This window comes from Gallus gallus, chromosome 1 (assembly GCF_016699485.2).
Source record: "Gallus gallus isolate bGalGal1 chromosome 1, bGalGal1.mat.broiler.GRCg7b, whole genome shotgun sequence".
Taxonomy (NCBI): domain Eukaryota; kingdom Metazoa; phylum Chordata; class Aves; order Galliformes; family Phasianidae; genus Gallus; species Gallus gallus.
Window position 1 is genome coordinate 98799205 of NC_052532.1, and position 15669 is coordinate 98814873.

The following is a 15669-nucleotide window of genomic DNA, read 5'->3' on the forward strand; positions in this document are numbered from 1 at the left end:
CTATCAATCTTCATTTAGCAGAATTTAGATTTTCAGTTCTGTCTGCACAATTTCTAGTGTGGATAACTCATCTTCTTTAAAGTATTGTTCAAGGAACCATTGGAAACTTGCTCAACGGCAGTGTCAGAGAGTGTGCTGAGGAGTCAGAGAACTGTACAAGCTTTCCTTTATCTAACTGGCATATAATTTGTGAAATTGCAGCATTTTATATTTCCAAGTGGCCAGAAACTGTGAAAGCATTTTTAATGTTGCTGATTCTGTCCCTGTCCAGAGGGCGAATAATTGTTGAGATGCATTTGAGTAAAGAACCTATGATCTTTAAAGTGTCTTCCAGATTGTCCCTTGGCCGGGAACACTTTAATGCTTTGTTGTCAGACTCAAAAACTGTTCTCTGAATTCCTTGCTACTAGCTAGCGTTCGCACTCCTTTGCTTTTAGATTCTTTTGTCATTCACAATCACATCTCTAATGAGGAGATACTAACAAACAAAAGAAAAACAAAACAAAACAAAAAAAAAAACAAGAAACAACACCAAGGAAACTGGCTGATGCAAGAAGACTTGTTACTGACTTCAGGATGAAATACATTGAAATTAAAAATTGGAATCACTTGCCAGTTATATTTCTCTTCATGTTTGAGCCTGTACACCGTTACCAAATTATCATCTTCTTTTCAGGACAGAAATAGTGAATATTTTTGTGGTTTGTTTTTTTGCAAAAAAATATTTGTATGAAGAGCTGCATCTTAACAGGAATTCCACTGACTTCGCTGATGCTGTGCAGGGTTCTATTATCCAGCTGCTATTTGCAAGAGGGCTTTGACTTGGCGCTACAGTTTTACACACATGAAACGTTTTGAGTTATGCTTATTGCGGTTACATATAGAAACACAATAAATTATCTAAGGAGGAAAGTATTGCCTTGTTTTCATACTTACCAGTCAATTGCTCAGTGCGAAAATAAAGATATTGTTGAGTAGATTAGGCCAGGTGAACTAGAGTTGTTTGTTTGATGGTTATTATCGTTTCTGTTTTGCTTTGTGTTAGTTTTCTTAGACGTTTTGGTGTGTGTTTTTGTTGGTTGTTGTTGTTATTGTTTTAAAAGTAGATGTTAATTCTTAACACCTTAACTGTTTAATTTCTTCTATGAAGGTAAAAAATTTGAAAACACAGAAATGTTTGGCCAGTATCCACTACAGGTTAATGGCTTTAAAGATCTGCATGAGTGCCTAGAAGCTGCAATGATTGAAGGGGAAATTGAATCTCTCCATTCAGAAAACTCTGCAAAGTCTGGTCAGGAGGTGAGTTGAATGCTCCTGAGCACTTCCCTCAGAATGTTGTTGTAGTGCCCTATGTTTTTCACTGGGATTCTTTTGTTGTTGTTGTTCATTTCTGCTTTGTGACCACTATTAATTCTTCTGTATGTTCTGATGTTTGGCATAATTGGATTGTTGATTTTGAGGGCTTGTACCTTCTTTTGAGTATCGAGTGTATTATTTTTTGATATGATAACACTGCTTAAAATGATTGGCACAGGCTGGTTCCCACCTGTTGCTGATATTTGATCTCCAAACATGTCATGTTTATAACGCCCTTTGGTAGTTGATCACTGACTGCTTTTACTGACTTACTGCCTTGTGCTATGCTATGAACGTGTGCTTGTTGCCTGTTCAACCATTGCTTAAAAGGTTGTTATTCCTCTGTGTTCTTTCTTGTAGTTTCTTAGCACTGTATACTTCTTCCCCTCTCCCATTTTACTGGCTTTTCCCAGCATCTTCCTCTGCCTATTGCAGTGGACAACTCTCCTCTCTTTTGTTAACTGCAGTGGACAGACAGCACTTGCTCAAATTGCTGCTGTTCCTCCCAGTATGTCCTTTCAAATGTCTCAGTGTTGTTCCTCCCAGATGTCAGAGTGAGCTGTAAGCATGGGTGGAGGGAATGAGATGGCACCCCTCTAGGAAGTGGAAAAGGCAGTTTGTGATGTTGAGTCAAGGTGAGGAATGAAATTTCTGGAGCAGAAGTAACAAGTTAGGGAAAAGAGGTAGTTGGACTGGTGGTAGTTTTAGGACAAAGAGGTGTATTCTGTTTGTCCCTTCTTTTTGTTGGCATGCTTGTATATGTCCAGCATTCTTCTCTGGCAGGACTCCTTTCAATAACGTGTAGGTTATTGATGTGGAAATAAAATAATTCCTATTTACTGCAAAGGCTGAACTACTTGTACTTTACGCAGCCACTCGCACACGTCATCACAAATACTTTAAAGATGTAAAATCTTGAGAGGTTTCTTCTGCTTAAATAAAAAATTCAGATATAGTTTCTTCCTTGATGCCAGTCTTTTGCAATAATTCAATATTGCAGTGTTTAATAATATCAGTATGCATGCAGGATTTAATTACTAACCTCAGTGAAGCGCTTAAATATCATCCTCCAATTTGAAGTCTTACTTAAAATTTGTGTTAACAGAAGTTTTGTAGCACCTCTTTTGCAGTCACTTTACCTGGTTGGCTAATGCTTATCAAATACTGATCAACCAAATCAGATGTGAACAAATGTGTATGTTTTCAGTCAGTACATTTTCAAATGCATTTATGAATCTTACTATATTTTTCTCTCCCAGGGTGCTTCAAATTCTATTTTTGTAATTCCAGCACTTATATAAATGACTTTTTAAAAAATGAGTATGTTTTCTGAAATAAAACAAGAAAAAAAATACATAAATATCTTGGCATAATTCAAAGTTTAATTTCTTTAAGCAAGGTAAAATCTTGTATATAGGTACAATAAGAACAATATTGTCTATCTTATAGATGGTAGACTGTCTTGAACTTAAAATCTGTGTGCATTCATGCATAAAATGTCAGTTCCGATGTTAATGCTTGACTAGAAATGTCAGACTTTGTTTTGTTTTGGGTTGGTTTTTACAACCTCTAATGGTAAAAAAAAATATTTCTACAGGGGATAGAAGGATAATCGCATACTGTTCTACAGTGTTAATCTTTGAGCTCTGTGAAGCTGTGTTTTAATTGGTTTAGGTTAGCAAGTGAAAATGAAGTGAAATAGTCATATTGACAACAATGGCGAGATGAGAAAGGTAACATTAAGTCCTAATCCGGAAAACATTGTTATTACTATAGGGTCACCTAAACAGGTTATATTTCCCTGGACTTAAGTAATGTATTGGTAGTGGCTGCAGCTGTTAGTTTGCTTAAGCATGGATGCCTCAAAATTAGAAGATTTGGAATTACTGAAGGAAGCTGAATTAATTGTAGTTTTATCAAAGTGAATCTCTGTTGAGGAAGACTTCAAGTGGCATTCCTGTGAGTTGGTAGATATCAAGCTTGAAAGTAATGATATTGATGTGGTTGTCGTGTTAAGATTCATTCATCCTTTTTCCCACGACTGCTTTTAATGGAATATTTAGCTAGTTCACTGTTGTTATAAAAGTAATGGGTAAAAGGCTTAGCCATGCAATAGAGGATATACTGTGAGTTAATATTCAAACACAGAAAAGGGAACACTGCCTGTCTCAAGGAACTTAAATCCAAATTCGGCAGAAGATGGAGTTCAGTGCGCGTACGTGAGGTTCAAAGTATGGAGAAAAATAGATCAAATTTATCCACAGCTTTGCTGATGTTGATGAGATTCAGCATATTAGCAGTTTAGTCATTAAATAGTTTGGGGACCTTGCAGTAGAAGGGCTTTAGGAAAGGACTTTGATTTGGTTTTGCTAATTTTAGCGTTGAAATGTACTGCTGTGTGAAAGAGTTGGAAGACAAGTTGGAAATTGTCTCCTTTAAAACTGGGGAGCAGTTAGTAAAGGCTGACATAGGCAAGAAAAGGCAAGGCAGTTCATTTTGAATGCAGGAAGAGAAGTGATGCTGATGGTAATGAACTAAGAAAATTCAGCAACTTCCTTGATAGCTGTTTGTGTGACTCCTAAGGTGGGGCAAAGAGGTAACTTTGCTCTGAGATGTGGAATGGTGAGAACCTAGACTAGAATTTTAACCATGAACAAAGAAAGAAAAGCCTGTTGTGGTGGTGTTATACAAAAAGAGTATTTGAGACATTTTACTGGATAGGAAGCTTGAAATGAGCCCCAAGTCAAATGCATTGGGCACTCAACGTTAAAATTGTGTGACAGTTGTGTCCACAGCAATCAAAAACTTGCCTTAATGGTTAGACATACAAAGCGTATTACACATCCACAAATAGATAGACCAGGCTTTTTATTTTGGGGAATGGAGGGGGAAAAGAAAGAAACTCTAGTGCTGGAGATGGTGCTGAGTTTGTTTTGTAGTTGTGTTTATTAAGAAAAAAAGTATAAAAAGAGGCTAAGGTAGACCCATGTTGAATACACAGAGGAAGCTGGGGTGAGGTGATAATAACATGAGTTGGTTAATGGACGGGTTAGCAGCGATTAGGGAAATGAAAAGAAACTTTAAAAGATGTTATTTGTACAAATGAGATTTCGAGAAAAAGTATCAGTTTTACAGCAGTGATAGTGCTTATCTAACTTGGCACAGAGCACTTACTGATCTTGCTTATGAGGACGTCATTAGAAACTTTGAGTGTTATCAGTTGAATGAAAGGGCCAGAAACTCAAATCTGAAAGAACTTGAGGGAAGAACACTTCATGGAAGTATAAACAAGTCTTTCAATGGCCTTTGAGTGTTAAAGGAGAATAGGGCACTTGGAAAGGCAGGGATGTTCAAGTGCAGATTGCTTTTAGTACAAGTGGGACGAATGTGAAAAAGTAAGAAGCCTTCCAGTCTGCTCTAATTTAATGCAATAAGCAGTGAGTTGAAATGCTCTGATGTGCATGGGTAACTTGTTGCTATTTTCAGTGAAGTTGAAAAGATGGGAACTTTGGAAAGCTTATGCTGATGCACTCTCTAAAAGTAATTTCTTCCATAGATGTGTCAGTATGCAAGTATTGTACCATTATCACTGAAGTTTTGTTACTGAAAGCATTCACTGTGGGGTTTTGTCTTTTTGTTTTGTTCAGCACTGGTTCACTGAGCTTCCTCCTGTCTTAACTTTTGAGCTGTCAAGATTTGAGTTTAATCAGGCTTTGGGGAGACCAGAGAAGATACACAACAAATTAGAATTTCCTCCAATTTTGTATCTGGACAGGTACAGTATATTATTACCAACAAAAATTTATATTCATACTAAGACTAAATTCATGAATTTGGTAAAGTTGCTCAGTGTATCTAGTAAGTTTCTGTACTAGCTGAAGAAGTTGTAATTTCATAGGTTTTTAGTGGCTGTTTCAGAAAATACACATGGATGACAATTTAAGACGTAATGCTACATCATGCCAAAACCTTCTTGTGCTTCAATCTTTAACTTATTGCTAGATAGTTGTATATGTGGGCAAAATACTCTGAAAAATGTCACTGTCTTGCAGTGTTTATTGGTCAGTTCGGGAAAGAGGGTGAGAAGTCAGCTATTTCATGGTGTTCCAGATAGACTGCATGGTATGAAGATACTCAGAATGTAAGGATCTGCAGCATCAGTGCATGGTGTCTGTATGTAGAGGTGAACTATCATCCTGGCTTTCAGTTAGCTACTAAATGTTATTTGTGAGCCTAAACAGTGAAACAAGTATTGCTACATGGCTGTTAGTAAAACCAGTTAATTTAGAACTTTTCTGGTACGTTTGTAATACATTTATAAGACACATCCATGATGCAAACAGAGCTTTTGACACTGGGGAAAAAGTCTCTACTGAAAGGTATGGTGGGAGGCTTAATTGGCTCATTATTTACTTCTCAGCTCTGTTTTACTGTTCAATGTGTTGTAGATAAAGCAAGTTCTGGAGAGCCAGAGTAACTTTCTAGCACCAAGTGGTGAGACTGGCTGGCTACAGACTTCTGTTTCAGTGCTGGAATGATATGAGCTGATGTATCTTTGTAACCTTCATGTTTTACAGATATATGCACAAAAACAGAGAATTAACAAGAATTAAACGGGATGAAATCAAGAGACTCAAAGAGTATCTCACGGTTTTACAGCAGAGATTAGAACGGTACTATAGATTACTGTTCACAGTGTAAATGTAAATAATGTTATAGGCTCTGTGGAACAGAATAACTCCTTTCAGCTGTACATTTTGTCTGTAGTTATTGGCTCTAAATTTCACTGCTTTATCTTTTCTTTTAGCGTTTCCTTTGGAAACTGTTTAGTTGTGGTAGTTGTGATGCATGAAACTTGCTAGGAAAGGTGTGCTTTATTTAACTGCAGTCAACAAGAAAAAATCCTTTTTCTTTGGTTTTTATTCTTTTGTGTGTGTGTGTGTGTGTGTGTGTGTTTTGGTTGTGGCTTTTTCTTTCTTTTTTCTTTTTTTTTTTTGTATATGTGAGTGATGGCATTAATACATTTTATGGTTAACAGATATTTAAGCTATGGTTCTGGTCCTAAACGATTCCCCTTGGTAGATGTCCTGCAGTACGCCTTGGAGTTTGCCTCCAGCAAGCCGGTGTGCACGTCTCCAGTGGATGACCTGGGTGCTAGTGCCCCCTCCAGTGGGACGCTGCCTGCCCAGACCTCACCCAGGTAAGGGCACCCTCCTTCCAGTGTAAGATGCAAGCAATGTGCTCAGTGCAAACCCAGCAGCTGAGAGAGGGGAAGAAATCCGTTTCAACTAGGCATCTCCTGAGGGTTACCAAAAACCAAATGTTAAAAATCCAGGGCTGTCTAATGCACTTATGAGTACTTCTTTAGTGGAGAACAGCTACTTTTGAACAAAACACAAGAACTATAGTGCGTGATGGTCCTAAACATCAGTACTTGTATAGTTTTTTAACAGCAGATCATTGTCCTTTGCTTACCTGAGAGGACATCTACAGTTCTAAACAATCACATTATCTGATGAGGTTTGTGTTTCCCAGGTGGAATGTATTAATAATCGGAATTTGGGCAGTATGTATGTGCTGCAGAGCTTCCAGGTTTCTGGTGTAGACTTTCTTTTAGTTTTGCCTGAGACCTAAACTTTTCTGCTTGACTCCTTACATTTCTGAGTGAGATTTTGAAGTACCTTAATGGTATGAGTTTTTAAATTCATAATAGCCAAAGTACTAGGGAGATAAATGTCCAATAATGTTATTCTTTTCATTGTTGAAGCTAGATACTGTTAGTAATGCTTAATTAAGTAGAGTATCAATTAGGATAGGTGGACACTAACAATTTCTATCAGAGCTCTTTATTTTGCATTCTGGAAGTAGGATTCTAAGTTCTAGTTCAGTCAAGAATGTTTATCTTAGTACTTCAGAGAATTGAAGAAAATTAGTCTAAAAGTTTTTAAAATGTTTTTAAATCTTACTGATATAATGCCAATATAACTACTGTTGACTGATAAGACAAGAAAAGTGTTTGAGAGGTACTAATGATTGCATGACATCATGTCAAGAGTGCTATACTTTGTTTAAATTCCTATGTAGAAAATGTATTATGTAAAAATGCAAATACGACTTTTTTTGTCAGCCTGTAGAAACACGAACACATTACATGGAGTGACATTGTAAGCTCTTTATGTTCTGTCAACTTTCTCAGCTACTGAAGACTCCAGATTCCTCAGGCTTTATCATGATGCCGTACCCAATGTAAATAAGTAGTGGATTTCTAGGAAGATCTTCAGATTCACGTTGTGCCTAGGATTACATAAATACCATCTTTTTTAATGGGAGCAGAAAAATCTGTAACAGATTTTTTAAAGTTCTACTGCTTTTGTACAGTTTTCGTAAGTTGGCCACTTTGAGTCACAAGTCTCGTTTCAAACAAGTTCACATGGTTTGATACTAAATTCCCAGTGTGCCATAAATATTAGAGGTTCTTTCACTTTTGTTCTTCAGTTAACATATGCTCTAGATAGGTGATCAGGAAAAGAAAGCCTAATAGGTATAAGGCGTGAAAAAGTTGTTAAACGCGGAACTGTAGTGATTGGATTTTATGGTCAGTAGGCAAAAAACCAAGTTGTTGTAACTTTTCTGTCTGCAGTTTACCCATAGATGTTTCAAATTACAGTGATCGCTTTTGTGACATTATTTGAAAGTGCTGAATAGTATTTCAAGTAAAGCAAATTGTGGCTTGACTGATCCAATTCCTTTATCTTTGATAATAGCCACTACAGTTGTCATTGTGCTAACATGCACACCACAAAGTTTCTAGCCATTATGAAGTAATCTTTGTATTGATATTTTCACTGCCTTTTTGGATTGCTCTGTTGGTAATTACATTTAAAATGTTGCTATTCAAGTGAAAAACTTATTTTTATAGTGCGGCTTTCAGTTTGTGTACTTGTTGATTTAGTTTTGGTATTTTATGTTCTGAATGAATGCAGCACGATAGAGCAGCAGGGGCCTTCTTCTTCAGATGTTCCAAGCACATCTCCTGTACAAAGATCTGTAATACATAAACCGTTCACACAATCACGAATTCCTCCTGATCTGCCAATGCATCCAGCACCAAGGCACATCACTGAAGAAGAGCTTTCTGTCTTAGAAGGCTGTTTGCATCGCTGGAGGACAGAAGTAGAGAACGACACCAGAGGTATTGCCACAACCTGGAGAATGTAGTTGCAATTGGAAAGGATTTATGGAATTTGTAAGGGAGAGAACTAGTCTTAATGTCTATATGTGTGCTGAGTTGTTTGTTTCATCCTTCTGAAATTGCTTTTAGGACATAGGAAGAGGACTTAGTTACACATCTTAGACTGGCAGTGTATGAACTGAAGATGCCAGGCATTGAGTGTAGTATGCATTGATGTTCTGTCAAAGGTTTCTGTGTGCGTGGTAGTGGAGAGAGCAAAACGGAAGTGGGATCTACGCTGAAGGACTGTCTCCAAATGCATTCTAGCTGCCAGTGTGATAGTGGGCTGGGCCAGTGTTGTAAATTGATGTTCTGTAGAGGTGTTTAGGGCAGAGTGACCACTTCAACGAGGAAGAATTCAGCTCATTTCTGAGCAAAATGTTTTTGGAATGGGTAGACCTTATGGTCCATTTTGATGCCCTGGGGAGAAACTAATGAAGTAGTTTTTCCAGCGGGGGTGGAATTAGTTGAGCTTTAGGAAATGAGCAACAGAGGATCACAAATCATTCTGTCTACTTTCTCATTTGAGATTTGGCGTTTGGCCTATAGGTAGTTAAGCAGATGCAGAAAACGTGAGATGTACCTTTGTTCGAGCCTTTAATGAGGAAAAAAGAAAGATGTAACCTGGTGCTATTATGCAGCCTAATAGAAAAGAATTTCTATTCTTATTTTTCTTTTAGATTTACAAGAAAGTATATCCAGAATACATCGGACAATTGAATTGATGTACTTTGACAAAACAATGATCCAAGTAAGTACACTTTCTGCATCAGATAAGTAGATGTTTTGGTTACTTCTACTAAAATTCTTAGATGCTTGAGAGGTGAGCAAGTACACATATATTAATCACAGTGGCTTGAGAAATGTCAAGGAAAATCATAATGGGTTTTGCTAGCTTTCTAATTACGCACAGTCAGATAAAAGACAGCATTATGGTATTTTACACATGACATGAGATGCACATAACATGACGTACATAAGTTTTAGCAACTTTGTGGTGAAAAACCAAAATACGTTCCATCAACTCTTGACTTGAGTACAGAATTTTAGTTTTCCTACAACAGTAGAATTTTCTCACCCTAATTCAACCTCATCGCTCAGTAGACTAATTTCATTATGGTGGCAAAAGTATTATTTCTTATGCTTTATACTCAATATTTACTGCCATTGCAAATTGCAACTTCCATACTGAGATTTGGGAATTTACAGGTCCTGGTTTTAGTTAATAATGTGGTTATAATAATAATAAAGTTAATGCCAAAGTGACTCCTCTTGTTTTTCAGTGTTTTGGTTTTCCTTTTTCTGTTTTGTTAATCTAAGGTGAATTTTAGGGCAATTCTTCTGCTCTGTAGTCAAAATAGTAATTTTAGAATGCTTTACTCTGGAATTATGGCTCCAGTAGTATTTCTCATGTTCACGTGCACATGTTCACTCTCTCAAGCAAGTTTAAGGGTAAAGCTTACTTCCTCAGTTACTTTCTGTTGGAAGGAAAACAGCTCTTTCTACTAAGTTAAATCTGTTCAGTTTAGTTTTCCTTGAGGTACGTTTTCATTTTGTACACAGCTTGTACATGGCAGCTGAACTCTGCTGCTAAGTTTCAGGCAGACTCTGCAAGAAGGCTTTCTTTAATCTTATTACTGGCAGGCTTTTTATTTTTTATTAATACTTGTGACAGGAAGGCTGCCGTCTATGTAATCTAACACTAAAATGAGGAGATTTGTTGTTTTCACACCCAAATAGATGACCTTTGTTGGCTCATGTTTTTATAGGAGGAAACACATTTGGATGTATTCCTCCCATAACAAGGATACGTCAGCAATCATTACACTGGAAAAATTAGATTATTTAGCAAAACACTTTTTCCTAGTACATAATTGTATGGTGTAGATTTTATTTTATTTTGAAAGAAAATTCCAGAAATGGAGGAAGATACAATTCTGCAGAGGGTGTTTCTGTGCCACACCTGAAAGCAGCAATGTATGTTGCTAAGTTATTGTTAGGGGACATTTTTTGACAAGGGACTCTGGACATCTGTAGTTTCCGTAGAATAAAAGGAAAACGTGGAGAAAATAAGGAGCTTCTTAAATAGTTCATATACGCACTATTATTTATTTTGCAAATAGAAATACTTTCCTTAAAAAGTCTAATTTTGTTTCCAGACCTTATTGCCTCACAAAATAAAAGCTCTTCTTCCTGTAATTGTATCATTTAGAGGGAAAGATCAATACTGCAAATCCTAGGGAATGGAAGAATATTAAGATATCCTGTTGCTCACACACTTACAGTGTGTGATTTCAGACAGGTTCAATAGCTAAATATTCCTTTTGTGTCATAAATTCCTTATTTTGTTTCCTCCTCCTGAATGAATAGACTTCATCAACTGCTTATTTCATTCCTCTTTTGTTTTCTTCCTTCCGTGAATGTGCTGTGGGGGAAAATGAGGTGCCATCTGGTGCTGGAGAAGCAACATCAATTTGTACTAAAGAGAGCTTCATAGCTTGTTTTCCCTCTTATGGTTCAAAGAACTCTTTTGTATTTAAAGAACAGAGTTGCATCAGTGGTTGTTACCGATACCACAGATGACTTTAGTAATAACCTGTATGATAGGTTACTGTGCATGGCTTAAAGAAGGAACATTATCCTATTTTCTGAGTTGGTAACGTAGAAATCAAAAAAGGAAAAAATACACCCAGGTTGGCGTGTGATGGTGAAGAGGTTTGCTATAGTGACTATTCACTGAAGATGCTTAGACTGGTAGCTTTATCCCCTTACAGTGGTTTTGCCATTCAAATGTGTAACATACAAGTTCACTATATGGATCAGGTAAAGTCATACAGAGATATCACAAGTGCCATTTGAAATGTTGTTCGTCTCAGAATTTATTGTTTGTAATCCTCCTACTCTTCTTAAAATAATAAGCTGGCCAGTGGTGCACACTGTGAAGTGTTCTTCATGCCAGTTGTATTGTTACCATTGCAAGGATGCCATTCTGATTTTCATAATTTTTTCCACCAGGCTGCTATTTTGGTTTGGGGTATGTTCTTTTTGTTTTGTTTTGTTGCCCTGATATATCTGTTCTGTAACTACATGTGAAGTTCCATTTCTGTTTCGTAAGTAGTAAGTGTAAGCTATGAAGCTTAATGCAGACTGTTTACTTGGTCTGTTGGCCTCGGCCTTTAATTGTCGTTGGTATATGGCTCGTTGTAAGAAATGCCTGTATGTATTGAATTTACCTGTCCCTCAGTCACAGGCTCTTGAGGGGCATATGCCTAGAAACTGAGCGTGGATGATTCCAGACAGACAGAGCTGGAGAAAAGTATAAGGATTTAAGTTCACCTGGGATTGTACTGTTCTGTTTTATAATGAGGAAATTTTATCATTGAAGTCTCAAGAGACTGTTTTCCATTTTTGATCAAGGTGTGCACATATTTATATGCATGTGCACGGACTTGCAGTCATTTTAAGAAAGCTTCCATGCGGTTTTGATGACATGTTACCCCGCCCCCTCCCCCCTGAAGCACATTCAGATTTAAGGACTTGCTTGAATTTCTTCTTGGGTTTGAGAGACTTACAGTGTGGTTTGGTCTCTCGGATGACAGTCTGTTTGACTTCAGCTTCAGTGCAGTCAGCCAGCTTTACAGTTCAAGGGAAGTTGCAAAATCTTCAGCATTTTCATATAGTCTGAAAGAGAATAATGAGGTTAAAAATAACTTCAGGGAGTTTAAGTCATAGTTGGACATGTATTTATAGTTACTGATTACTTTGGTGCTTAAGTGATATTTCAAACAGATACTTACTACTGCTTTTTAAGTAGCCATTTTATCCACAGTACAGATTTTTACTGCAGTAAAAGTTGTCGGGTTTTTCATCCTAGCTATCCTGCTGTCATTCAGCCATGCTGTGCATTGCAGGGAAGATTAGTTTTTTCTATTATGTTGCATTTGCTGTTTTGGGAGGTTAAAACAGGCCAATCACTAAAATACTTTTAAAATGTTTCTAAGTAAGGAAGCACTTATTCTACCCTTTGTTCTTCAGATTTCTGGTGACTTAAGTAGGAGCTGAGTATTTCATTCCTCTTACTTGTGCTCATGGACATGTAACCTGTGATACTTTTTACACTGGTCCAAAAAACAATCTTCCTTCTCTGCAGAAGGATAGAGAGAGGACCTCTTTATGTGTTCCAGCTTTCTCTTTGCCGTGCTTTAATGATACATTTGACATACTAGAAAAACAGTTGTAATTTTCACTGGAAGAATTTTACTCTTTGGAAATGGAAGAACTAAAATTCCCAATTATTCCTTTAAATAAAATCACTTTATAGCACATAGAAAGCACAAAGTTTATTACCTTGAATTCACATATACCTTACAAAACTGAGTATAAAGTTATTGGGTCAGAACTGGAACAAACCGTAGATGCTCAAGACTGACATATTAAGTTTTTTTCTGGAAATACAAGAACAGTAAGACTATTTAAGAAATTAACAGAAGAGCTTACCTTGCAGTAAAAATAGCAGAGCAGACATTTCTTCTGCAGGTTTACTAATGTACTTAAGATCTCTTTTAGCTCATAATGGTAACTTAAATAATTCAAAGTTATTTTGCATAATGGTTTGTTGATTTTTAGCTTCTTGGTTTTCCTCTGTCATATTTTGATCCTCTCTATTTTTGTTACTTTTAATGTATCAGTTATTGTTGGTAGATAGAACAAAACGCTGACGAGAAGAGTTTGGTTTTTGTTTGTTTTCTTAGGTTCCTTATAGATTGCATGCTGTATTGGTTCATGAAGGTCAAGCCAATGCAGGACACTACTGGGCATATATTTATGACCACCATCAGAACAGATGGATGAAGTACAATGACATTTCTGTGACAAAGTCAACTTGGGAAGAGTTGGAACGGGACTCTTTTGGTGGTTACAGAAATGCCAGTGCATACTGTTTGATGTATATCAATGATAAGGAACAATACTTGATAGAAGGTAACGTTATGGTTATGTTTTCAGTATGATATAGAATTACTGAATGCATCGGTAAAGAAAGCTGCTTCTTGGTGGATTTCCAGATTTTCGAAATGGCTTTAAAAATTACTGAAAATTCAATTTGTAGTCATAATTGTCAGTGAAATTGCTTCTGCAGGTTAAATAATTTATTTTCAACTTTCAGATTAATAGAGATAATTGTAGTGTTTCTGTATGATTAAGAGAGCAAAATTGACTAAGTTTGCTGATTTCTAAAGATTTTGGATCATCATATGCTCAGTGTTTTGAAGGTGTTATCTCCTGAAGAGTAGAATAGAAATAAGGAAATGCAGAAATGACCATTGACATTAAAATCTTCTTTTCTTCATAAGCTTTGGAACTCATATAAACTTTATTGGAGAGTGGAAACATGACATTTTTTGCAGGATATTGAAATATATTCCTCTATGGCCTTACCAACTGTATGTTAAACTAAAGAAATCTATGGATTTGGATTTTTTTTTTTTTTTTCAGGTCATGTAGTTATATGTAATTATAAGGCTCTTATGAAAATACTGGGAGGGAGTGGAAAGGCCTTTAGTATGAGTTTGATAGGCCCTGTTAACGTTTGTTAGGGATCTGACTGAAAATGGCCTGATTCATAGAATTGTAGAATGAATCACAGAATGGCTTGGGTTGGAAGGGACCTCAAGGATCATCAAGTTCCAGCTGCCCTGCCACAGGCAGGGTTGCCAGCTGCCAGATCAGGTACTAGATCAGATTGCCCAGGGCCCCATCCAACCTGGCCTTAAACACCTCCAGGTGATGGGGCATTCAAAATTTGTCTGGGTAGTCTGTTACAGTACCTCCTCACTCTCAATAACAAATGACTGAAAATTTTATTTTCCTGTATATTCATGGAGTGAAAAGCTAGAATGTGCATTTGTTCAGTTTTTAAATGAAAACTGATAATAACCTTGACGTTTCTATACTACCAGAGTAATAGTAGACTTGCAGCCATCAGGTTTATGAGCTCTGTACTAATTTGGAGGTGGGTTTGCTGGGGGAGCAGTTAGAGCTGATTCATTCTCCAGTTTCTTCATACCTACCTGATATACTGTCACAGAATCATAGGGATTGAGAGGGACCTCTGGAGATCCAGAAGGCTTATAGTTCAAAGTAGTAATGATCTGATGATGCCTAAGAATTTGTCCAGAGATTGAAAGAGCAGTAGCAATATGTTCTATTAGCAGAAGAGTGCCCAACAGATAGTAAGAAAAGTTAAAAGGAAGACAGTTTGGGAGATTTGATGTACGATTGCATGCTTTAAGTAATTCACTTGAGAAAATTGAGAAAATCTAACATATATTTTTTCTCCCTATTTCTTGTCTGAAATATAATTTGTAATTTACTACAGAGGAGTTTAACAAAGAAACGGGGCAGATACTTGTAGGAATGGACACATTGCCTTCTGATCTAAGGGATTATGTTAAGGAAGACAATAAACGTTTTGAAAAAGAACTTGAAGAATGGGATGCAGAACTTGCTCAGAAAGCACAGCAGGAGAAATTGCTATCTCAGATTCCCAGAGCTCCAGCACCCTCACCTGCTCCAGGTTAGCTCTTTCTACTTGTTTGCAAGAGGAATAGAATGAATTGGTTTGCATATGAATTGTTTAGCTGCTTAAAAAGGGAAGAAATACTAATTTGTGTAATCTTGAATTTTAATTATTTACTTTATTATTGACCAAGGTAACTGAATTTTAATCTGTTTTTTTTTTTGCATTTTGGTTCTTTATCTTATTTTGCCTTTTCCTTCCCAGTTTTGTGCTTATTTTTTTTTTTGATTATTTTGCAAAGTGAAAATATGTCTGAAAGTCAATTGTCTGCAGATCCCTTAGTATACTACTAAAATCTACAGAGATCCTCACTACTTTTCTTAGTTGTGCCTAACGTGATTGAACACCCCTTACTCAAGCCTTAATGGATCTCTAGTCAGTACAGGTGTATTTGTTCCTCATGTAAAATAATGAGTCAATCTATATGAAAGTGTTCAAAATGTCATGAGACACAGACTGACGAAGAATTGGATTGGTGAATGATGTGACCTACCCTGCATCTTCT

The 15669-nt window shown here is 36.7% G+C and overlaps 1 protein-coding gene across 10 annotated transcripts in view; it reads left to right on the forward strand.

Annotated features, from left to right (window-relative positions):
- Positions 1–15669, forward strand: part of USP25 (ubiquitin specific peptidase 25) — a 90186-nt gene that overhangs the window by 56146 nt on the left and 18371 nt on the right. For 9 of the 10 annotated variants that reach the window (XM_046900407.1, XM_025144801.3, XM_046900409.1 and 6 more), the window contains 8 exons: positions 1151–1299; positions 5004–5131; positions 5934–6029; positions 6395–6556; positions 8340–8548; positions 9268–9338; positions 13339–13567; positions 14964–15161. In XM_046900407.1, coding sequence (XP_046756363.1) covers positions 1151–1299; positions 5004–5131; positions 5934–6029; positions 6395–6556; positions 8340–8548; positions 9268–9338; positions 13339–13567; positions 14964–15161 — 1242 coding nt within the window. Of the gene's footprint in view, positions 1–1150; positions 1300–5003; positions 5498–5933; positions 6030–6394; positions 6557–8339; positions 8549–9267; positions 9339–13338; positions 13568–14963; positions 15162–15669 lie in introns of those variants that run through there. The other variant, XM_025144809.2, reaches the window with a different exon arrangement.